Source organism: Trifolium pratense, linkage group LG1 (assembly GCF_020283565.1).
Source record: "Trifolium pratense cultivar HEN17-A07 linkage group LG1, ARS_RC_1.1, whole genome shotgun sequence".
Taxonomy (NCBI): domain Eukaryota; kingdom Viridiplantae; phylum Streptophyta; class Magnoliopsida; order Fabales; family Fabaceae; genus Trifolium; species Trifolium pratense.
In genome coordinates, this window is record NC_060059.1 from 9,070,512 (window position 1) to 9,096,157 (window position 25,646).

Sequence of the window (25,646 nt, forward strand, 5' to 3'; positions counted from 1 at the left end):
AACTTATAATTATTATGAATCGATCATGATGATTTGAAATATGTATATATATTATATATCGACAATATATGGTATCTGGACAAGAATTCAGTTCCGCAAATTATGGATTCAATGAACTTGGACACCCCCGTTTTTGCAAACGTGGTGAAAAACATTTAACCCAAAAAATATAGGTGCCACCTATAAACTGTAATTGGTACATCAAGTCTAAATAAAGGATCACTAGAAAAAGTAAATGTTGAACAATATTATATAAGTGTGAGGTTTTATATTGATGAAAAACTTAAAAAGTTTTAACAAAGGACGGATTGTTTAAAAGAATTAGAGTTCGATTTATGGATAAAATAATTCATTGGTTAGACTTTACATACATTGCGGCTCTGAACTCCAAATTATTAGATCATTTCCCTCATTTTAAACAAATACTCCTTAGTGCGACTCGTTGAAAGTGTTGATGGTACAATATATGTGAGTGAAAAAACTTGCAATTATGGGGGGTATATTCAAATGAATATATAAATTTACATTTAAGTGAAAAATTGTTGGCTAAAATTTACACTCTTCTCATCACCCAACATAAATTACCTCCTAGGCTAAAACCTCTCTTCGAATATTCCCAAAAAATTCTCTCCATATATGATATATATAACCTCTTGATCACTTTCCACATGCATGAGATAATAATACATACATAATTTCAAACTTTAAATCGGAAACTAAATGCAATATTATTCAGCATTTGAAAGTTGAAATTGAAACCATACAAGATTGTTAATTCAAATATGAAATATTTTTTTAGTCAAAATAAAAAGTTTCTTTAATAAACTCTATTAAAGAATGAATTATTATTTATGAGAATATAAATTTACAATTCATGTGTATATTATTGCCATCGTCTAGTAAGTAGTAACATTACTAAGATTAGTGAGGTATGATCGTGTCATCACCCCATACCATAGGGTCTGAATATTGAAACATTGGGAGAAATATGAATACTACTTTTATAATTAAGCTAAGTCCTAATTAACATGATTAATTTGACATAATTTTTAACGGCAGAACAGAAATGGCATGTGCAACCAAACATTAAAAAAATCAAGAAAAAGAAAGGATGGATATTCCCCACCAGCTTTGCACCCACACCACACAACTCTACAGTTTGACTAGACATTAGTATTTGTCTTTTGACTATTAATCAAACATGTATACATTCAAATTAACATTACTTTTATTCATTTTGTAGAATTTGTACATAGTTATCCACATGTCATATACCACCAATCAATGAATTAATTGGCAACACCAACTAATCATATAAGACACTTCGGTACGTACATTACATAGCATGGCTCCATTATATTTATCCAAAAAAATAAAAATAGAGCTATCAATGGAATTTTTGTATTGGAAACCTTCTTTTCACTCGTTGTCCCAACTTTGGTGGCCCTCTTCTTGGTTCATAATTATTCAACATATTATTAAAAGTATTAAAATTATTGGTTTTATTGTTAAAGAGAAATATACCCTTTAAATATATGATCACGAGTTTGATCTATGAATTTTGTGTATGGATAAATTTCAGTTGAGAAATTTCAATAGAGCTATTTTGTGTGTTTCACTTTCACTGGTTTTCAACAAAAATTAGTCTTTGTACGGTTGTGAAATCTTTGTACTTACAACATATTTTCAGATTTGAATTTTTTTATAGCTAATTTATTTCTAAATTTGTGCTTGGTAATCAATTAGTTAGTTTTGAAATGTGTCTTATGTTAGTATAGGGATTAGAAGAAACATTTAGAATAATTTTTTGTAGTTTTGTTTCATTTAAACATTATAATAACATTATCTCATACACTAAAAAACTAAAATAATTAATTTTTGGATTTTAATTCTCACGAATTCGCTTCATCTGAAGTAATTATAATTAAGACACCGGCTGACCCTAAATATGATTTGCATCTCTTAATCAAAATTTGAATATTATTGGCGTAATGTTGAAGGAGTTTAACTCTTTTTTCATCAAGTAGTTTAACAACTAAAATTTTTATGCTTAAAATATAGGCTTAACTACACATTTGATCCCTTACGTTTATTTTAGGTTTCAATTTGGTCCTTTACGTTTAAAAAGTATTAATTTGGTCCCTTACGTTTATTTTAGGTTTCAAGTTAGTCCTTTCCGTTAGTTTTGTCACTAACACCGTTTGAACAGTACACGTGTCAGCATGTCCAAGTGCCACGTGTCAGTCCACGTATGCAAATTGACTGCCACATGTGACAAAATTGACGGAAAGGACTAACTTGAAACCTAAAATAAACGTAAGGGACCAAATTGACACTTTTTAAACGTAAGGGACCAAATTGAAACCTAAAATAAACGTAAGGGACCAAATATATAGTTAAGCCTAAAATATACTATAAGTGAAATATTTAAAACATATTATATAATATGATATCTTTACCGATTGAATTAATATTAATTATTGAAGCTCAACTCTTTCTATTACAACTAATCTCTCTTTTTAACTACGTATTTACTAATAAAAATAATGATCGAGTCTGGATCATTATATTTGAAACCAACGTCTTTGGTGGGGACTAATTGCTATCATTTTAGCACATCTGTAAACATTTCAATTAATTATATAGCCATGTTGATCCTGTTCATCGCACAAACTACAGATGAAGTGCAAATTGTCAAATATGAATCAGTAGCATTATGCATCGTACAATTAATCACTCATATCACTTCTCTTTTGTTCTTCATACCAATAATTGGTTTATACTGCTTAGAACATTATTGCTATAAGTAGAATATAGTAGAAAAGTCTGGATCTCTTTATCATGATGATTGCTATTCGGCCTCCTGAATTGTTCACACTAAAAAAATACACTACCGAGAGATATCTTCCAGTAAGATTTGCATTACCTGATGATATCTCCCATTAGATGGGAGACATAGAGTCATAGAGGGATTCTGATCAATATAGAGGGGCGAAGAACAACCACGTGCTTAAATAGTAAGATTGGTTATTCGTGTATTAACAATGAATGATTAAATACTAACTTTTACGTTCATTAAAAAAATATATTGTTTAATGTGTTTTGACTTTTGAGTGTCTTTTCATGAAAACCGTTCGGATCGGATTTTAAGTTCCTTTTTGAAACCGAACTACAAGAGCTAGCCTGACAGGTAGCTTCTCGTGCTAACAAGTGAGCAACCACGCTGGCTTTTCTCTTGACAAACTCAACATAAGAGTTGTAAAAAAATCAGACAGACACAATAAATGTATTAGGGGAAGTATTATTTATGTTGCATATGAAATTTAAAGAATATATTCATATATAATATTCTGATGGTTTCCAAATCTGTTGAGATTTGCAGGTTTTTTTGTATCTCTTCCACGTCGGTGTTGACCGTTTGAAAGGCGGACTGCGAGTTAGGACTTACCTGCCTAGGTTTTCACTCTACCGTTGCCCCATCAATTTTTGGCTCATGGAGCTGCTGTTTGGATTCTAATGGACCGATCACTTTTGATTCGAGATCGGAAGTTAGCGTCCAGTGGCATCTTTTATGGGTTGGGTTGGTGGTCTTCTTTGGTGGTATGGAGGCTGAGGAGTTTTGTTCCTATTTATGGGATTAGGAGGGAGACCTCGTTTAGGTGGGGTTTTGTGTTTTGGTGTTTATTTTCGGTGTCCGCATATATATACGGTGCCCCTGTTATGTAATTCCGTTTTACCGGTCTTTGTTCGTCTTGTGCAGAGACCCGGTTATATATTTGCCGTTTAAAAAAAAAGGGTTGGGTCTAGAAGTAAAGAAATAGGCAAAATAAATTTGCCCAAGTTCAGAGGGAACTCGTTCTGAGAACATATATAATATCTAGAGACTCTCCATCAACACTATGAAAAGACCTTTTGACATAAATGCAATTATTCTAAATCTGCTAAAAAAACTGATTATGATGAATAAAATCAAAGAAAAATTGTGTCACCTGATTTACATGATCTCTAAATAACATTTCCACATTTTCAACAACCTATGATGGAGCCTAGCTGGCAAAAAACCTTAAGTTAATCATTTTTGGTAGAGGGGTCTATAAAGGTATTGTATGCTTACTTTTTAATGCTTGCATATAAGATCAACCAATTGCCACTTTTCTTTAAACCGTTGCCTGAGATCCGGATTCAGTTGGATGAAGGAGCTCTCAATTCGTCAATTCAAGACCAATAGGTATGAGATGTTGATTCAGTACTTGGTCCGACCCAGAAATGTTTATGAATTATCACGTAATGTAGGGAAGTTAACTCCTTCCTTCAGATGGCTCACTGCTGTAGGACATAACCATTTCAGCATGGTTGGACCTAAAATCTGATCAAGAAACATAGGAAAATTAATGTCAAACAAACAAACAAAACCACTAAGTTATTTTGCCAAAAGGTTACATAGAATAGGGACAGACCAATGTAATATTTTTGTATGCACCGATGTTGTATGGATGCCGGTAGTTCTGTCCAGTCTTGGCAGCCAGCCATTTTGCACGGTTTCCTTCATAATACTGGAAAAAAGCCACAAAATGAGATGTATCAAGACACTAATAAAAACCGAAGATTTTTTAATCGAATACATCAAACTAAAAGCCCACCTCAATGGTTGTCATATTATGAAGAATAAGGTAGACATGCCATCCAGTAAGACTCAAAAGGGTTATGGTCAAACCCACCACCACCGTTCCATACAGGACCTAAACATCACCATTTGTATATCTTCTGTTAGTATATAATTTATGAAAATTAAGGATTAATAGAGAAAAAAAAAGAGTTGCATGAACTTTCAAGACTTCAGTATATCTTCTCATCAGAAAACCATGTCAGTATTTATTAAAATATAAAGTCCCATTTTCTAAATAATAAATAACGACGCAACTTTTTCCACTAAATGTGACCTAGATGGCTCAAAAAATGTCACAAGGTCCAACCAGAAATTATATCTAATGACAACAATTAAATCTAAATCATTCTTAATGGTTTGAATTGTACTTTTCCTTGATTTACCTCTTTCTTTAACTATTTCGTTCATTTGGTCTGCCGTCTATAAATTTTATCTTACTAGCACAACAAAAGTTTAAGCCTAAAAGTTGCTTCATTGTTTAGTTATGAAAAAGGAGTCTAACAATAAACACTAAGGGCCTGTTTGAAACAGTTTTGCTTTTTAGTTTTTAAAATGAGTTTTATAAATTAGATTTTGAAAACAGTTTTTGAAAAGAGGGCTTTCAAACAAGTTTTTTCTTTTTTAATTTTTGAAAACTAAAAAAGAATATTTGGAAACTGTTTCAAACATGCCCTTAATTTCTATTATTTCACAGTCAAGCACTGCACGTAAACATTATCTATGATAAATAGAAAATTAGTAGAAAGATGGGAATAACTCAACAGCCTAACATGATGGAGGAGATCACATGGGAGATGATGGTTATTATGATGATCATGGCCTAAATGTTGCTTATGAATAAGAGAGGGGTTCGGATTGAGAAGTGTCAGACTGTCAGCTAAGTATGCCGGGGCATTAGGGCGGGGAGGAGTGCAAATCCTAGAAGATCTGCAGAGTTGCAGCTGAAATTAGGGTATTATTCCCTATTCATATTTCATTCTAATAGACTACCAGGTTCCTAAGATTAAGTTGTAAGTTTGTAACTTGTGAGTTGCATATGGCCTTCTTATGCATTTTCACTTCACATTTAATTCAATTAAATTTTAGTTGTACTTAAATGCTATTATTTTATCTGCTATACGTATTGTATATGGTAGGGTTAACACTTGAATATGTTTTATTTTGTTAAACAAAAATTCAGCACAGTGCATTTCACATCTTTCTATTATACTCCTCTTAATTGCTATATAGTGTCCCAAAAAATTGTCAGAAAAGTGTACCTCATGTTTCAATCTACGCAAGAGACTATGAGAGGCAGTGATTTAAACATTTAGCTAACCATGTACAAAGTGGCGGAACTTGGATGGTTTTTTTGAGGGAGCCAAAATTTAAATACTATTTATTATACTAACGGATCATAAGATATTGATGGTGCAGTGGTACTGTATCTTTAAAGCCATGCAGAATGTGTGTTTGAACGATCTTCTTGAATTTCGGGTGTTATTTTTTTTTTTTACAAAAATGCAAGAGTAAGACCAAAAAATGTGGCATCCAAGGGTTGATCTGGATCCCACTGGATGCAAAACATGTCTTGGCTGCGGCGCCAAGGTCATGTGTTATAAAAACAGCACCAAACATAATTTATTTAATATATATATTCCAAATATAAGCTATATTATGCATATGTTAATAGAAAGAAAGTCAAAATTTGGGGGGACCATGGCTCATACCAATCATACAAAAGCTCTGCCACTGCATGTACATTTTATAATATATGCTTACATGATTTGGAATTTTAACAAGATTCAGAAGATAAAAACCCAAATCAATATTGTAAAAACCAAGCTAGAATCTCCCTAAACTGCTATTTGTACCCAAAAAAAGAAAGCTAGGAAAAGAACAAATGCTGTTGTTCAAAGATATTGTAATAAAGCCTAGCGATTAACATCTAATTTACTCGGAACACCTCGTGAGAAAACAATAAAAGAGAAAGGAAACATGAAAGAATTTGTGCAATAGTATAATGAGGAGAGTTAAGAACTGAGCAGAACCACAGAAGTGAAACAAAGGTTTTTAAAAAAAAGGGGTGTTTTGCAGCGGTACAGTACACTAATCAATATTCTATACAGTACCTTAACATTGCAAGATGAAAAAATTGTGGATTCAGTTGATCAAGGGAAGAAAGAAGAGGGTTTCACCATTTAAATAGTTTTTCTAACAAGAATAGGAACTTCAGTTTTGAGCTTTGAGGAACACGGATCAGGAATTCTGATTTAAGTGATCCGAAACATCCCAAGTAAGGGACAAATGTTAGACTATTAAGCAGCAGACCAAAGATATGGATTCATGGAGAGGTATTGAGATAAGCCTGACAAAGCTAGGCGACACGTACATAAAAGCAGGAATCTACTAACTGTCGTTTAGCAAGTTCATTCAAGCTCTTTCTATCCATGTGGGAGAGGTAAGCAAGAAATTTGATGTTTATTCTAGAGTAAATGAGAGGACATGTGGGACCAAATATAAGAGACAGTTGTTGTGCTGACTGCTGAGTGATGATATCACAAACAGTTTTCTATGGCGAGGTTGTTATGGTGGAGGGGTAATCTAATACTTGGGGAATACTTCGGCCACAGGGTTGGGCTCATATCTCTGGCAGCTGGGGGATATTTTCCTCTGTTTTTCTATCTTTAAAGTGTTCAAGATATCATGCATTGACTTTCAAAGAACTGATATCTCCCACTTGCAGATTATTAAATGTAAGAGTTATTTAGTTTATATTTTGATCATTAAAACCGCATTGTTGGTCTAACCTGCTCGATCAATAACCACCCAAGCAAGATGGAGACTAGATCTCAGTGCAGGTACGAGGCAAATGAGACGATTTAGGAATGGTGGAGGTGAAGTTTGAAGAATTGATGCTTTCAGCATCAAGTTTGCAGGAGACAATCGTTAAAGAACAGCAAGTGCAGTTGGAGCTCCATTCTCTCTTTGCCAAGATCATGAAGCAATGAGAGAAACAATCATAAGGGGGGAATGATAGATGAAATAATATTAAAGTTGTAATCAGGATCCAAGTTTTCAAAAAAAAAACAAAAAACAAAAAAAAGTTGTAATCAGGATTTCAAAAAAGGATGTACATTCAGGCCACAATTTCAAACAACCCATTTATTTTCAGCTTTCTACCAAACAGATGAAGCTTCCTATTTCCAATGGCCTTAATCCTGGAGGTTGGCTGACATAAGCTGAACCATACCTTCATGGCTTCATGTATATCAAACACCCAGAAAACTCTCAGCTTGGGAGTGTATGGAGGGAGGTGCTATTCAATGGTGTTTTCTTTTGTGGTTTATCCGACAATTACTTTGGTACGTTTGCAGGAGAAATTTCCGTGGCCTAGAAACACAAAATCCTTATGAGGAGTTGGCAGCTTCGAAACAAAGGGATCAACTCAAAAAACATCACGGATTTTGGGTGTCTTGCTTCTTTGGTCCAGCTAGCTAGACTAGAGCAACAGTATGTGGAAGTTGAAAATGGACTAAAGGAGAATATTAGGTGCTGGGTACATCTCCGCAACCTCAACATCTGATTACAAACCATGCAACTAGCAAGGAACATGACGGTTGATCCATGACATGTCTAGGAGAGGCAATTTTGAAGTTCAGGATGAAGAAATTAGGCGGATCAAAGCCTCGTAACCAATGGGTCCATGAAGCCATCACTAATGTGCCAATGTGGCATGGAAAGATTACTGACATCCGTCAATGTGGGAGCCCCAGTAATAAAACAAAAAATCTCCTCCAGGAGTTCAAAAACAGGGGAATAACATCAAGCACAATAGCCACAATTTGATGTCCAGGGATAGAGGAAAGGAGGAAAAAGATACTATTTTCATTGCGGTCAGCAGTTTGGACCTAACCACAAATGCTGAGAACTTTGTATGGCCATATTAGGGGAGGACAAAACTTGCAATGGCAAAGAAAAAATATAGTGGTAGACTAGAAGCCAGCGAGGAAGTGGAATATGAAAAGGGGGATGCAGTGCTGTGGATTCTCAGACCAAAAGCTTTATATCAAGCATTAATTTTGAATGTGCATCTTAGGCAGGACAAAGGAGGAGGAGGAGTGTTGGTATAACAGTTAAGAGTTATTCGCGTGTGACTAAGGGTACACAGGTTTGACTCATGGAATCAGCTTCTTGCCAATGCAACCAGGACACTCCGTGGTGGCAATTTTATAGTAGCAGGATGCCCTTACTGCATCTTATGTAGGACAACAAACAACAGTCGAGTAGTAACAGAAATTGGAAATAGATGAGGCACCAAATGTGAAATGAAGGTGATTCCACAATCTTGCCAAATCAAAATAAAGGATAAAGTAATTTAGGATCTTTTGACTCAAAACTTCCAGTCAGCTGCTATAGAGCTCGAGTATGGCGTCATTAAAATGTAATTGCGGCAATCTAATGAATGAAAGGCAGGAGGGTTCTATCTGAACTTAAGAAAATGCCAGCAATAATGACATATTCATCATGCAATTAAACTAAATGATTTGAACCATTCACAATCACCATTTCAAACTGGTTTGGATAAACAACTGCCTATTTAAAGGAAAATACGCATGACCTACAACTTGCTTATATATCTTTCTCTAACAGTAGGAGGTTAACTCTATTTGTATATATTAGGAAATCCATAAATTTGCATGCAACTTACATAGAAGAGCTTAAGAGAACTCTCTATGGTGTGTCCCCATTCCTTCTGAAGTACACAGCTTATAAACAGGACCTGCACAGTACCAAAGAATAGATTATGTCAAATGGGAATCCTGGCCATTAAAACAAGTAGATATCATGTTAAAAACATACCGTAGAATAAATACTTGATATGGTGGCATATAATATAAAATCGAAGAAAGCCTTATAATTCCAATAACCAACACAATTATTTATCCACAAGCAGTGATGATCCTGAATAAAATTCAACAACCAAACAAAAATGTTAAAACAAATCTTTACATTGCAAACTCAAACCCAAAATGGAAGCCTAAAACAAAATTCATAATTGGGTAGCAACTAACCTACCATTTTCAAAACACACCTTCTGCAGACTCGACAATGATGAGTCCTTGGAGGCTTGTATCCAAAGCATTTGTCACATTTCTTCCGTTCTGCATTCTGCAACAAAATAGTTAAGGAACTCTATAACAGGATCAAACAAAGTAGATAACAATCGTATCATTAACATGCGGCAAGATAACCTATTAAGCAAAGACACCGACTCTAACACTAACAAGTAGACACCGATAATAATTTTAAAATATGTAACATTATGTGTCACTCACTATCAAACATCAGACACGTCATCAATCCAAAGTGTCGGTTATACATAGAAGATAACAATATCAAAAGCTTATTTTGTGTCACAGATACATCAGCAGCAACAACAACAACACCATAATCCTTAACAAGAAGTTAAGCAGTGTTAATTGTTAGCCAATCATTAATTGGTAGCTAAATTGAAACACTAGCAATCATCATTGATCCATTGCAACATGTGAAACACAGACACTCCTCAGATTAGATATGTCTCGGTGTCGGTCACGTGTGTTAGACACCGACAGGACACCACCGACACTTATAATTACATTAAATTGTGTCAACTTGTTAGTATCTGTGTCGTGTCCGGTGTCGGTGTCCTGTGATAAAAACTAAGAATTTCCATTTCCAGTTAGGGTGAAACAATTAACAGACAAAACTGAATTTCCCAAACAACACAAGATCAAACAATACAATAAAAAACAAGAATTTAAGGGAAAACAAAGAGACCCATTAATGGGAATGTGAAAAAGCTTACATCTTTGGCATCTGTGGAAGATTCAACATCAGGGTAAAAGGAAGAAGGGACATGACCGGGGTCAGTGAGAACGGAAAGAAAGAAAGAGAAAAGGGAAAGAGAAGCGAAGAGAGTGAAGAAGAAGAAATTCAAGGTTCCAGGGGAAGTGCGTAAACCGAGCCATTCATCGAGGAAGATGAAGATTGTTGTGTAATAAACAAAAAGCATCAACGATAATACTCCTAATACAGGAAAAGACAGAAATTTTTCCCCCTTCATCGTCGAATTCGTTCGTGTGTGTTATGTTTGTTATTCATACACACCTCAGAATTTCGATTTTTGGTGCATCATTTCGAATTTTTCAAGGAAAGATCTTTGAAAAGTAAAAATAAATTAAAAAAACAAGATGATTTTATGCAATGTAAACTAGTCAAAAATTTGCTTTGGAAAAAATTAGTAAAAAATTGGTGAAGGAAAATTTAATATAATATTTTTTTTTGAGGTAAAATTTAATATAATAATGTGAGTTCAATACAAATATGTTTATTTTTTTGTGAAGGACATTGTTGGATAGAATTTTCCCGTAAGTTGAATCAGTAGAGTGTCTCGAAGCTAATCTAATGTTTTTAGCAACTGAACAATACTCATGTAGACAAGATTTTTAGATATATGGTTTCTTTTTAATAAAAAATACTATAGTATTCCATTAGAAATAAGAGTGTAAATCCTCATGGGTTGATCTAGTAGTGTAGGTTTTAGATCTCATAGTATATTCTTCTTTAGGTTATGTATGAATATCTTTCATCTTATTCGAGTGGAATTGAATTCAGACTGCTTAATTATTATCTTAGATTTTAACTCTATCAATGAAAAAACATGGTTTAGGAGGGAGATGTGACCAACTAAATTTTCCGGCTAAAATTGGCCTTCATTAATACATTGTATCAATAACATGTTTATAAAAAACATTAAGGTAAAAAATGTCTTGCTAAGAAGTTTGAGAACATAATAGTAGTTTAAAAGGTGTTTGAGTTTTAAAATAAAAAATAAAAAATCGTATTCTCATAATTATAATTCACATGGTAGGAACATTATAATATGCAAGAATTGGTGTTTAAACTTGAGACACCCCATTTATTTATCTCAAGGAGAAAAAATACATCAACAACATAAAAAATGTTTTTCCAAACGACAATTAGGATATAACCTATATTTGATAAACTATATGCAACTATGTACTTCAAAGAGGATGACTAAACATTTGCTTATTTAGGGAAATTTTAAGTGCATATTTCGGTGTTAAGTCACAAGGTGATTTTTCCCATACGATAAGAATGGAAATTCCGAGTAATGCGTAAAGAGAAGAGCAATTACCAAATTAAAATAACGAATGTAGTTTTGGTCCATAAAATATATAATTACCTTCTTATCCTCTCCTAAATTTTCATTGAGATTTACTTTTGTTACCCTATTCTATTTCTCACGTGTCGTAAGTAGCGGACACTCCCACAAACACCCTACCCTTATAATGTTCGCTACTTAAGTAGCAGACGTTATAAAAATGAGCGGACGACATTTATAAAAATTTCTCATTTTATAATGTTTACTACTTAAGTTGTGGAAGGGTAAAATAAAAAAGGCGCATGGAGCGCGAGTAACCAGTAAAGTTGAAAAAGTAAATCTCATTTACATTTGGTTAGATAGAAAGAAAGTCAATGATCAAGTTGTTAGGAAGAAAAAAAATTGGTTACAAAAAAGATGCAAAGAGTCTTCCCTTAAAAAGGATGCAAGGCCCAATAACTATCTTGGTTTTAAGGGCAAAAGGCCCGATAACTATCTTGTGTTTTTGCACACAATAAGACATGTCATCTTTGTCAAAAAAAAAAATAAAGACATGTTGTCTAAAATTGATCGAACTCAAGTGATTGATGAGTTCTCTTTATAACGATTCATTTATAAGGATCCGAGTTTGACTATGGAGAGAAATAATTTTTTATCAAACATTAATTATATCGTATACGATCTCCGTATTACTAGTGTTGAGGCAAAATCCATTTTAGTGTTTTAATGACAACAAACCTTATGGAATAAATGTTAAGTTTTATGAATGGTGATCTACTGATGTTTGCACTTGAGTTTTTGTTGAAAGATAGGTAATGACAAAAGTGGACAATCGAGAAGCCACTCACATCAACAAGTGCATTTTATATACTCAAGCAATGAAAGAATCAGAGTAGCATCAGATGATCATAACAATAGCATCACAAGCTTCATGAAGATTTTTAAAGGATGTTGTTTGAATCATAAGAAGTTTCATTTGAAGATTCAAACAAGAAAGCAAGTTTCATGGTTAATAGTCTTCCTCATCACCACAAGGTTCACAATGAGCTTAAAGATTCAAGGAAGAATATGAAGATCATAGTTGATGGAAATACTTGCATCACAAGCTACACAAGAACATATTTGATGTTATCATGTCAAAACTCACATTGAGTTTTGTTACATGCTTTGAGGATTTACTACTACAATTAACATCAATGCAAATGATGCATATGTTGAAGATCTTCAAAACCTACTCAAAGTTTCATCTTAGCTTCTCAAGACAAGAATGATCTAAGAATGATTTTCCATGAATTTACAAAGGAGTTTATGCACCACAAGGCATAAAAGTTTCAATCATTGTCTAAGCTAGAAAATGATAATCCTCATGATGAGTACTCCCACGCCTCCACTAAAAGCATCTCAAAGTACTCAATGAACAAGCAACAATGTGTGCAAAACATTAAGAGGAATTGTGGAAAGTTTTGCAACAACATGAAGATCCCTCCTTAAGAAAATCTTGAGATACTGTTTCAAGAATGATCTGAGAACATTCTTAACAGACAGACTGCACTTTTGAATATAAGCACATTTTGGATTAAGTGCTTTCTGATTTTATAAGTCAACTTTGGACAAAACAAATAAGCACTTTACAAAGGAAATATGGATCAAATCTCTACAGAAGATAATATCTTTTTGGATCAACACTTTTGATGGAAAATAAGCATATACCTTTCCTAGTCATAATTCATGCAATGAATTATAAGTTTGATCTTTTATGATCTTTTATGGTATTGATCATCCAATGAAAATACCTGATCATATATCATAGGCCAATCAGATTGCAACAACACATTATGAACTATGAGTTGTGATGTACTTGCAAAATGACTATGTTGGAACATTCTTCAATGGTGTTGTCATACAAGTACATTTTTGTCTCACATGCCTTTGTACTAATCCAGCTGGTTTATTCCCAAGCTAAGGCTATCTCTGAGTTGTCCTTGAGCCTACTGAACAGCTGCATATCACAAAGGAAATAGAGATGAAGCTTCATCACACTTGCTGATGCAGTCAAGACTGGTTCAAGACTGATTCAAGACTGATTCAAGAATGATCCTGCACACAGTTTTTCAAAACCATTTCCAACTGTCATGAGTCCTTTTACTGAGGTTCCAAACGGCTATATCTGACCTCTGACATTGGAAGGAAGCAGGAAACAACTCATTTGTACTTGCCAACAGCTCACACTTCTTTGGCTCTTATGGATCAAAGCAAAATTCAGTTCAAGACTGTTTCAAGAATGAGCAGAGAATCTGGCAATTTTGCAGCAGCTGTCTAAAGCATCTTTGGCACTGAGTAACAGCTATAATTTGCTCTCTAACTGATATACTTGAAGGCCAAGACTCACACATAAGGTTGCATCTATAAAAGGCAAGCAAATCCAAGAGAAAGAGCAAGAGTTCAAGCTACAAATCATCAATTACTTGTTTTTGTCTACAAGTCCTAAAACTCTTCTTTCATCACTCAAACTCAGGCTCTTCATTCACATCATACTTCTGAGTTTATTGAGTGTTTCTATTTGCTTCTCAAACAACCTTTGAGTTTCTACAAGCAAATTTCTCAAGAGACCACTTTTCAACATAACCCACTTTTAAGTGGTTATATCTTTGTCTCTCAATTTTACCACTCACACTCCAGCTCTCTATCAACCTATTGGATCACAATATTACTGAGTGTATTGAGTGTATTTTGTATAAGCTTCTCAAACTAGTTTTGAGTTTTTGTATAAGCTTAGATCCAGAACAACTTCCCTTTGTAAAAAGAAGATTGGCTCAAGTCAATACGTAACTATTGATTGAGTGACACCTCTGTAAGGCTGAGGTAGATCAAGCTTGTAGGGATTGGAGGTTTCTGATCGTGGTTTAGATCAAAGAAGATTTGTATTTGAGATCGGTAGTATCTCGAGATCATAGTGGAAAACTCACAGGCGTGGGGACTGGACTAGCCCAGGATTTGGGTGAACCAGTATAATTTTTGTGTGTGAATCTCTCTTACCTTTAACTATTTATTTACTGCAAACACACATCACACAAACCACTTAATCTACATTCACTTTGAATTCTCACGCAGCAGAGAACATTCTCAGAACAAGCTCACGCAGCAGAGAACATTCTCAGAACAAGCTGTTTTATATTCCACTAACATTTATCCAAGTATACACTTGAGATTAATTTTGTAGAGTGCAGGATTAATTTTAAAAGGGTCACAATTCAAACCCCCCTTTCTTGTGACTATTTCTTCCACTTCAATTGGCATCAGAGCTCTGGCTCTAAGGTTTAAACACTTAACAGTGTTAGAGGAAAAGATTCAGGAAGAAGTGATGTCAAAACCTGCAAATCAAAGTGCATGCCGTAAGTGCAAAAAGAAGGGACATTCCAAAACAAAATGTTCTCAAAACAAGAAAATGCAAAGAGAGCTCGCTTCCAAGAAGAAATTCATGATGACAACAAAAGGTGACTTTGATGATTCAAAAATAGAAGAAAAAGGCAACACATGCTTAATGGTAAATAATGAGGTAAGAGATTCTAAACCTTGTTCTTTATGTATTAAAAGGGAAGTTGAATTTAATAGTCTTCTAAATAACTCAAACTCTCTATCTCAAAAGTGTACTTTACTAGAAAATCAACTATTTGAGATGAAGAAAGAAAATGAAAAATTACAAATCTTGAATGATAAATATTTCAAAATTATTCAAGAATTGCAATACTCTCATCTTAATATGTTTGAGCAACAAAAGATTCTCCATGATAAACAAACCACTAATCATCTTTTAGAATGTTCTAAAGTTCATGAAAATGATGTTGTTTTAAAAGAAAATATTTCAGATTTGGAAAAAGACATAACTAGCTCTGTAAAATCTACAAAGAATTTTCAAAACATTAAGGAATCACAAGTTATAATCTTTGACAAAACTAGTTTAGGTTGTAGAACTTTTCAAAAACAAAAGACATTTGAGGATTGTTTTGTTCCTCATAAAGATCAAAGAATACAAAGATACAAATGCTCATATTGTTCCAAATATGGTCATATTGAATCCTTTTGTTTTAAGAAAAAATTCAAAAGAAAAGAACATTCTCATCAGAAACAAGAACAGTCTCAGAATGTTCTGAAAATGCATTTTTATTCCAAATCTTCCTATAAGAGATCAACTTATTATCATAAGAAGAAATCTTATAAGAGGAACAACACTAACCTCCAAGGACCCAAATCATTATGGGTACCAAAATCATTATTAACTTGTGTTGCAGAAATGTCTTTAAGCAATCAAGAAAAAGCTTTGAGGCTTGGAAAATTGATGCTCAAGGAATATGACTTTAGAAAGACAATATTTCCTCACATTTAAAAAGGGAGGAATGGTGAATCTACAACCGTTGCAATCATCGACAAAAATCAAACCAAAGGTACATGTATCATTAAGTAAAATGATTTTGCATAAATTAAGGATGATTGATATGTTAAAGGTCTAACACATAACTTCATTAAATTTTGGGAAAATTGGAATTAAAGTTATTTCATACTCATCCTCATGATTATGATACTTAGATGATTTTTAAATCAAATCATGTTTTAATGCCCTTGAAAAAGATAAATATTTTGGACATAAAATGGCCTGTCAATTAAGTATGAAAACTTTATTCAATTTTGATCTAGTTAGATATTTGTTAAAAATTGGTTTTGAATATGATAAAGTTTGTGAAACTTGTATTTATTATGTAAAGAGTATTCTTCATTTGAAAAATACAATTTTAACCAAAAATCTTTTTGAACTACTTTATATTGATTTGTTTGTTCATTACAAAACTACTAGTCTTTTCACTTTGTACTACTTGATGATTTATTCAACTTGGACTTTATTTTTAAAGCAAAAGAACAATTTCTTTTAAGGCTTTTAAAGTTTTGTGAAAAATGTTCAAACTTTAAAAACTCAAAAATCATCTCTTAGTAGTAGTGATCATGGGGAGATTATGAAAAACTATATATCAAAACATTCTTTGAAGAAAATGATATTTCACTTGATTTTCTTGATTTAGAATTTCAGCAAAAACAAAATTGTTATAAAGAAAAATTCATTAAATGAAATATTTTTAATCAAGTGTTGAAAAATATTTTTGAAAGAAACCATAGACATTGCATATGTTTTTGCATCATGTTTCTACTTGAGTAAAACTCCAATCCATGTGAAAATATAGAAATCCAATCATATCATGCTTTTATTTTTTTTGTCATTACTATAATTTGGCATAGCAAAAAAAAAAAAAAATATTAAGAAGATTTTTTAAAATTATCAAAAACATAGTTTTTGGGATACTCTCTTCATTCTCTAAAGTTACAGTATATGTAATTTCAAATTTACAAGTTGTATAAATCATGTTAATTACTTTTGATGAGTTTGACAAGTTTTATGATAAGAGAAAAGATAATGGTGTTAATGATGATACACAACTACGAGAAGAGACCATGAATCAAAAGTTTAAGATTGTTCAAACATCACCTCTACAAATACATCTGAAGAGTTTGAAGTTGACTTACTATCATACTCATGATTGAATCATTAATAGCTCCATTGAAAGAATAAGAACTGAATTTTCTATTGAAGAAAATGGACGGATGGAAAATGAATAAGTATGTGGATGTCATTCTTGAATGATCGTAATGTTCTCCCAATTATAAGAATGTTCACCATTGGAAGGAGCCATGGTATATGAAGACAACTTGTACACTCCTGTTCAAGTAAGAAGAAATGAGTTGATCCAAGAAATGTTCATTGAAAGCTGAGATTATTAAAGGAGTACAATCTGAGAACGTTCTTGCTGCTATGATAACAACTGCCAAAGGAAAATGATCTCTCATTGAGTGTACTGAATCTTAGTCTAAGTTCATTCCCTTTGTGGACCTTGATGCATGCATCACTGCATTTTGACTCAAGTATATTGGTGTTGATCTCACTCCTTCACAAAGCTACTACAAGAGTTCTTGGAGAATTTTCAACCACACCTCATTTTTTTTAACCACTTTGTGTTCTCTCCTTCTGTGAATCACTGTCAAAGATCTTGATCCATTTCTTAGCAATGAATTCCAAAACAAAAAATTGCTCAAAATACCAAGCCCAAAAACCCCAGAATATTTGTTTCCATATTCTCTACATCCGTTGCACCAGTTTGAGATGAAGCAAACATCAGGCCTAAGCGTTCTAAGATGGGACTTTGAAAAAGAGAGCAACTTGGATGAGTTACTTTATACTTTGTTGGATCCAGTAGATTAATCTAAGAACGTTCTTCCTGCCAAGTCAACAAGTGAAAAGGCAAAGAAGTTCTACTTGAAGATAACCAATTGCAGCTCTAATTTTTAACCTTGACACCTCATTATTCAAGCATTAACATTGGTATTGGACCAACATCTTCTCAAACTATTGACTAAGATACTTGAGAGATGATGAATTTATTCAACATTGGAGAATGCTCTAAAAGATAAAACTTTTCTCCTCAAACGTCAACCAAGTGTCTTATATTTACAATGGCGAGCATGTGGTGAAATTTCAAACAATTGAAGAAGCTCCCATCATTGAATCTCAAATGAGGAAATCCATTATATAAGGTACACAAAATTCTAGATCTTATAACATTTGCATTATATTAAGCTTGAATACATTTATGCAATGTTATTATGTGATTGATTTGATGATCTTGAAATTTAGAATTCAGTATGAAATTTTCTGTATATGCCTTTAAAAGCTTAAATTGCATATCATAATGACTAGTATGTGCATATGCATAATTCATATCTTTAATAATTCATATCTTTAATGCACTCTTTGTTCTTACACTTTTTCATGATTTTTGTTCATACAATGGAAAATAATCTCTTTCAAAATATCATGCTAAGTGTTAAATGAATGAACATTGTTGCTGTGCAAAATCATCTTTCTACACCTTTGTAAGCAATACATTTTCAAAAATACTATACTCATATTGCTATCAAAGTTTTTGTTATGGGTTATTTTATCAAGTTAGATTTTCTCCATATCTCTTAGTCACATTTTTCAATGATCAATTTTATTTTGATATATCAAACGACAATTTTATTTTAAATTAACACTTGTCTTAATTTATGATCTCGTGATAAATATTTTAAAAAGTTCATGATCACATTGTTGATAAATATTTTTAAAATACAAGTCATGTTATGTGCTTAATGAAAAATTATCCTTAATGATCAATGAATAATTTTTGGAGTTAGTCTCTTAATTATCCTTCATGATAGACCAAAACTTTTAGAACAAGAAAAATGACATAAAACTCATAATTTTGATAAACCATTATATGTCACATTTGTTCTTACATAAGTCCGGCTTATAGTATACTTTTTTATGAAAACACATTTTTTCTATAAGTCTTTTATATGTGCACCGCTCTTAATATAAAACTTTGGATGAATCCAATTTTGTTGCACATCTTGATTAGCCTATAGTTTGCTTAATTGATGATTAAGTAGAACTTTTTGAACATGGCTTCTCAAAAATTGAGATTTTGTTATGACTTATGTAAAAGATCCTCCTTCAAAGGTTTTAAATGAATATCCATTTTTTGTTGGATTTATTATTTGAAGGATTTTTAACAAGAGAACATATGATTGGTCTTCATGAGAATAATTTGTGTGTCTACTCTCCATAAAATTAGAATTTGGTCTAAGAATAATAGTTCTTGCACATTATGTTCATAAACTCATATTTGACTTTTTTCTAAACTTATGTGTTTTGATCAGATGTTTTAACATAAAATCCTCTTGAATTTTTTGCTATAAAAAGGAAACATCTTCATCATAGAAATATTTGGAAAAGAGAGAAATCTATTTTTGACATGTTGTCAATTTACTCTGATTTCAAAGTTTTTTCGTTTGCGCCATTTTCTCTGTAATTTCAAAGTTTTTGGACAATTTTAAACTATATTTTATTGTTAAAATGACCACAACATAGTCTTGTCCATCATTTTTTTTGGAATGATCATGTTTTAAAAAAAAAAAAAAGTTACCTCTACCCAAATTATTTTGAAACTTTTAGAGAATATTCATCTCATAAGATTTAGGGGGAGTTTTTCTAAATTTTGAGAAATTTTGTTTCTTTAGAACTTGCAATATCTTTGAGGTCAAAATCCTTTTTTTAAATTGAGAATGTATAACATTATCTTTTAAAATCAAATATGTTAACATGTGATTTAACCATTATTCATGTTGTGATTGCAATATTTGATTAAAATGATTATTGATGATCATACATGCTATGTGCTTTAATGTTTAAATGCAAACTTGATAAGTTTGATATATGAATGAACTTCTCAACTTCATGCTCTATGTATGCAATGTTTCTTAATTTGAATCCTATCATTGCACTTCATATTTAAAATTACCCCCAATACTTTTTGATAGATGACAAAAGGGGGAGAGATATATATGATGGGAGAGAAATGTTAGATGAAACAAATTAATGAAGAATGTTATGAATTAACCTCTTGCATGTATTTAGGGGGAGTTTAATTAGAATGATAAGAATTAAACCCTTGCATGTGTTTAGGGGGAGCTTAATTGCATATCTACGAACATTCTTGCATTTGTTATTATTTCCATCCATAAAACATAAGATTTATTCAAAAGGTTTGTCATCATCAAAAAGGGGGAGATTGTTGAGGCAAAATCCATTTTAGTGTTTTAATGACAACAAACCTTATGGAATAAATGTTAAGTTTTATGAATGGTGATCTACTGATGTTTGCACTTGAGTTTTTGTTGAAAGATAGGTAATGACAAAAGTGGACAATCGAGAAGCCACTCACATCAACAAGTGCATTTTATATACTCAAGCAATGAAAGAATCAGAGTAGCATCAGATGATCATAACAATAGCATCACAAGCTTCATGAAGATTTTTAAAGGATGTTGTTTGAATCATAAGAAGTTTCATTTGAAGATTCAAACAAGAAAGCAAGTTTCATGGTTAATAGTCTTCCTCATCACCACAAGGTTCACAATGAGCTTAAAGATTCAAGGAAGAATATGAAGATCATAGTTGATGGAAATACTTGCATCACAAGCTACACAAGAACATATTTGATGTTATCATGTCAAAACTCACATTGAGTTTTGTTACATGCTTTGAGGATTTACTACTACAATTAACATCAATGCAAATGATGCATATGTTGAAGATCTTCAAAACCTACTCAAAGTTTCATCTTAGCTTCTCAAGACAAGAATGATCTAAGAATGATTTTCCATGAATTTACAAAGGAGTTTATGCACCACAAGGCATAAAAGTTTCAATCATTGTCTAAGCTAGAAAATGATAATCCTCATGATGAGTACTCCCACGCCTCCACTAAAAGCATCTCAAAGTACTCAATGAACAAGCAACAATGTGTGCAAAACATTAAGAGGAATTGTGGAAAGTTTTGCAACAACATGAAGATCCCTCCTTAAGGAAATCTTGAGATACTGTTTCAAGAATGATCTGAGAACATTCTTAACAGACAGACTGCACTTTTGAATATAAGCACATTTTGGATTAAGTGCTTTCTGATTTTATAAGTCAACTTTGGACAAAACAAATAAGCACTTTACAAAGGAAATATGGATCAAATCTCTACAGAAGATAATATCTTTTTGGATCAACACTTTTGATGGAAAATAAGCATATACCTTTCCTAGTCATAATTCATGCAATGAATTATAAGTTTGATCTTTTATGATCTTTTATGGTATTGATCATCCAATGAAAATACCTGATCATATATCATAGGCCAATCAGATTGCAACAACACATTATGAACTATGAGTTGTGATGTACTTGCAAAATGACTATGTTGGAACATTCTTCAATGGTGTTGTCATACAAGTACATTTTTGTCTCACATGCCTTTGTACTAATCCAGCTGGTTTATTCCCAAGCTAAGGCTATCTCTGAGTTGTCCTTGAGCCTACTGAACAGCTGCATATCACAAAGGAAATAGAGATGAAGCTTCATCACACTTGCTGATGCAGTCAAGACTGGTTCAAGACTGATTCAAGACTGATTCAAGAATGATCCTGCACACAGTTTTTCAAAACCATTTCCAACTGTCATGAGTCCTTTTACTGAGGTTCCAAACGGCTATATCTGACCTCTGACATTGGAAGGAAGCAGGAAACAACTCATTTGTACTTGCCAACAGCTCACACTTCTTTGGCTCTTATGGATCAAAGCAAAATTCAGTTCAAGACTGTTTCAAGAATGAGCAGAGAATCTGGCAATTTTGCAGCAGCTGTCTAAAGCATCTTTGGCACTGAGTAACAGCTATAATTTGCTCTCTAACTGATATACTTGAAGGCCAAGACTCACACATAAGGTTGCATCTATAAAAGGCAAGCAAATCCAAGAGAAAGAGCAAGAGTTCAAGCTACAAATCATCAATTACTTGTTTTTGTCTACAAGTCCTAAAACTCTTCTTTCATCACTCAAACTCAGGCTCTTCATTCACATCATACTTCTGAGTTTATTGAGTGTTTCTATTTGCTTCTCAAACAACCTTTGAGTTTCTACAAGCAAATTTCTCAAGAGACCACTTTTCAACATAACCCACTTTTAAGTGGTTATATCTTTGTCTCTCAATTTTACCACTCACACTCCAGCTCTCTATCAACCTATTGGATCACAATATTACTGAGTGTATTGAGTGTATTTTGTATAAGCTTCTCAAACTAGTTTTGAGTTTTTGTATAAGCTTAGATCCAGAACAACTTCCCTTTGTAAAAAGAAGATTGGCTCAAGTCAATACGTAACTATTGATTGAGTGACACCTCTGTAAGGCTGAGGTAGATCAAGCTTGTAGGGATTGGAGGTTTCTGATCGTGGTTTAGATCAAAGAAGATTTGTATTTGAGATCGGTAGTATCTCGAGATCATAGTGGAAAACTCACAGGCGTGGGGACTGGACTAGCCCAGGATTTGGGTGAACCAGTATAATTTTTGTGTGTGAATCTCTCTTACCTTTAACTATTTATTTACTGCAAACACACATCACACAAACCACTTAATCTACATTCACTTTGAATTCTCACGCAGCAGAGAACATTCTCAGAACAAGCTCACGCAGCAGAGAACATTCTCAGAACAAGCTGTTTTATATTCCACTAACATTTATCCAAGTATACACTTGAGATTAATTTTGTAGAGTGCAGGATTAATTTTAAAAGGGTCACAATTCAAACCCCCCTTTCTTGTGACTATTTCTTCCACTTCAACTAGATCTCTGAAAAACGAAAGGTTAAAAAAAAATCTTCCCAAGCCAAGTTAGATATTTGTTTTTGTTTTGATAAAGTAGATATTTGTGTTTTCCCATTGTTAAAAATTCATTTAACACATAAAATGTCAAGTTTATATGCACTGTTAGTGTAAAATTATTTTATACATGCGTTCAATAATATACCAACACATCATTTATGGTATTTAAAAACACATGATATGTCACGTTCATTAAATGATGTGACAACACACTTTACATTGACAGTGCACAATAATTAAACTCTTAAACTTTTACCCAAATTTTTGTCAAATATTCTAGTGGTTGATCTCACACACATTAAAAAAAAATATTGAGCAACGTTAAAAAAAAAAAAAGTATTGAGCAGTGGAAAATCCGAAATCTTAACGTCAATCTTTTCAATAATATTGATGATAATATTACCAACTGAGTTATATTGATTTGATATTTTAATGGACATTATATAGTGAAAATCTTTATAGAAGCAAAATAAATTTGGTTTATGATATTCTTCCCTTAAAATTAAACTAAAAAAAAAAAAAAAGTTTGGTTTCTTTCAATGATATGCTGAACCTTTACATTTGGCAATTGTTCGTTATATATATACCTTTACATTTGTGATCTATATACTCTACCAAAATAGCAACAGTTGGAGGAATCTATGTCACTATTTGTAATTACTAATTACCCTTCACGGTTTCGATGATAATAGTATATTGGTATTTGGTAATTGAGATAATATAAGCGTTACTCTAATTCTTATTATAAGTAATTAATTTTTCTATTAAATGGACTCGAATGTCATCCTAAACACATTTGGTGAGTATGTCTAAACACATTTATATACTCAACTGTTTGAGAATTTGGACAATATAAGATTTTCAACAAATTACAAACAATTTCAATATTCACCCTCACACACTATTAAATAATATCGCTTTCCGTAACATTTTTCTAGCAACACATGAAAAACAAGTTACTCTAATTCTTATGAAATAATTCCATAAAAAAAATTCTTATGAAATAACACGCATTTAGTAACGCTTTCTCTTAAAATTTGAGATATTTTTAATTGCATCTTTTATCACTCAACAGTGTCACCTCTTCAGAAAATTATTTAGTCAGGATCTTTAATTTTTTTCTCTCTCCGCAATTAGCAATGAGATCGCTACTGCGATGAAGATTCTTCACATTCAAACCCTAGCGTGGGCCTGAGTCCAATTCCCACATTGTAATTATTAACCTAGCTCTATTAACATGATAAATGATGGGTTAAATGTTTGGATCTCATCCTCGGAGAATAAAGATGCTCAAACACATTTTTTTTTTGGTACATGATGCTCAAACACATTTAAATACTCAATAACTCAAAAATCTAAGCAATATAAGACTTCAAAAAAAAAAACTTCAGCGCTTCGCAACAAGTTTACATTACTTCACCATGTTCCATACAGTAAAAAGAACCAGCTGTAACACAGGGCTCAAAAAAACTAAACACAACTAACTTATAACTACCTTAAATAATATTCAACTAATTCTAATTAAATATAAAAAATACCTAACATATGAAAAACAATAAATATGCTACAAATTGCTAAGTAGTAAAAGATTGTAACATATGGCCAATTGGTCGGATCATATTGGTCTCTGTGGAGCCAAATAATGTGTACAATATATTCAGATCCATAGGAATGGTCAATTTTGATATCATAGTCCTTCAATGTGAGGATATAAATTCATATATATTTTTTTGTGGACCCTTTAAGGTACATATTTATTGATGAAAATGAGGTAGCACTAGGACACACATACACAGAATTGGTACAATATATGCGCACTAAAACAATTGAAAGTTAAGGAGGTACAATATTATTTGCTGGCGTAAGTGATTGATGATCAAACAGGGACCATCAAGATCTTGAAAATCAATTTTGATTTTTGAAACATCTAATTAATTAACACCTTTAGATTTCATCAATCTAATTCTAATAAACTTCAATGTGCTAATTTGATTATAAGTGGCTGACGTGGATTAGAGTTAGATTAGTGGTTGCACAACTATCTAGGAATTATATATATAGATAGATGTTTATACATTTAAAAAACTTATTTATACATCATATTTGAAGTTACTTTGTTATTTTCTTCATTAACATTGATTAATAATGTCTTTAACTCATTCTTCAAAATAACTATGGAAATGACAACATATAATTGACCATGGAAAACAATCGATGTTGAAACATAAGTTTTTATTTATATTATAAATCTCATTGGAGGATTATGAGTTGAATAAACTACTTTATTATCTCTTACCAAAAAACTACTATATTATCGAATTTAACATTTATATTAATTTGAAACTTATTGGAGCAAAGATAAACCAATTAACTCATACTCAAATATCGAATATGATAAAAATCATACAGGGCATAACAATCATTAGTAAATTTTATTTTATCTATATTTTTTTACTAACATTAGAAAGTAGTCCTAACAAT

The 25,646-nt window shown here is 32.4% G+C and overlaps 1 protein-coding gene across 1 annotated transcript; it reads right to left on the reverse strand.

Moving 5' to 3' along the window:
* Positions 1-3,939: 3,939 nt before the first annotated feature.
* Positions 3,940-10,897, reverse strand: LOC123919732 (probable protein S-acyltransferase 15). The gene is made up of 7 exons (XM_045971723.1): positions 10,497-10,897; positions 9,725-9,817; positions 9,509-9,610; positions 9,357-9,428; positions 4,641-4,739; positions 4,458-4,553; positions 3,940-4,366 (listed from the first exon to the last, which is right to left on the reverse strand). The coding sequence occupies exons 1-7, from the start codon at positions 10,752-10,754 to the stop codon at positions 4,271-4,273; spliced, it is 816 nt and encodes a 271-aa protein (XP_045827679.1). The 5' UTR covers positions 10,755-10,897; the 3' UTR covers positions 3,940-4,270.
* Between the last annotated feature and the right edge of the window lie 14,749 nt (positions 10,898-25,646).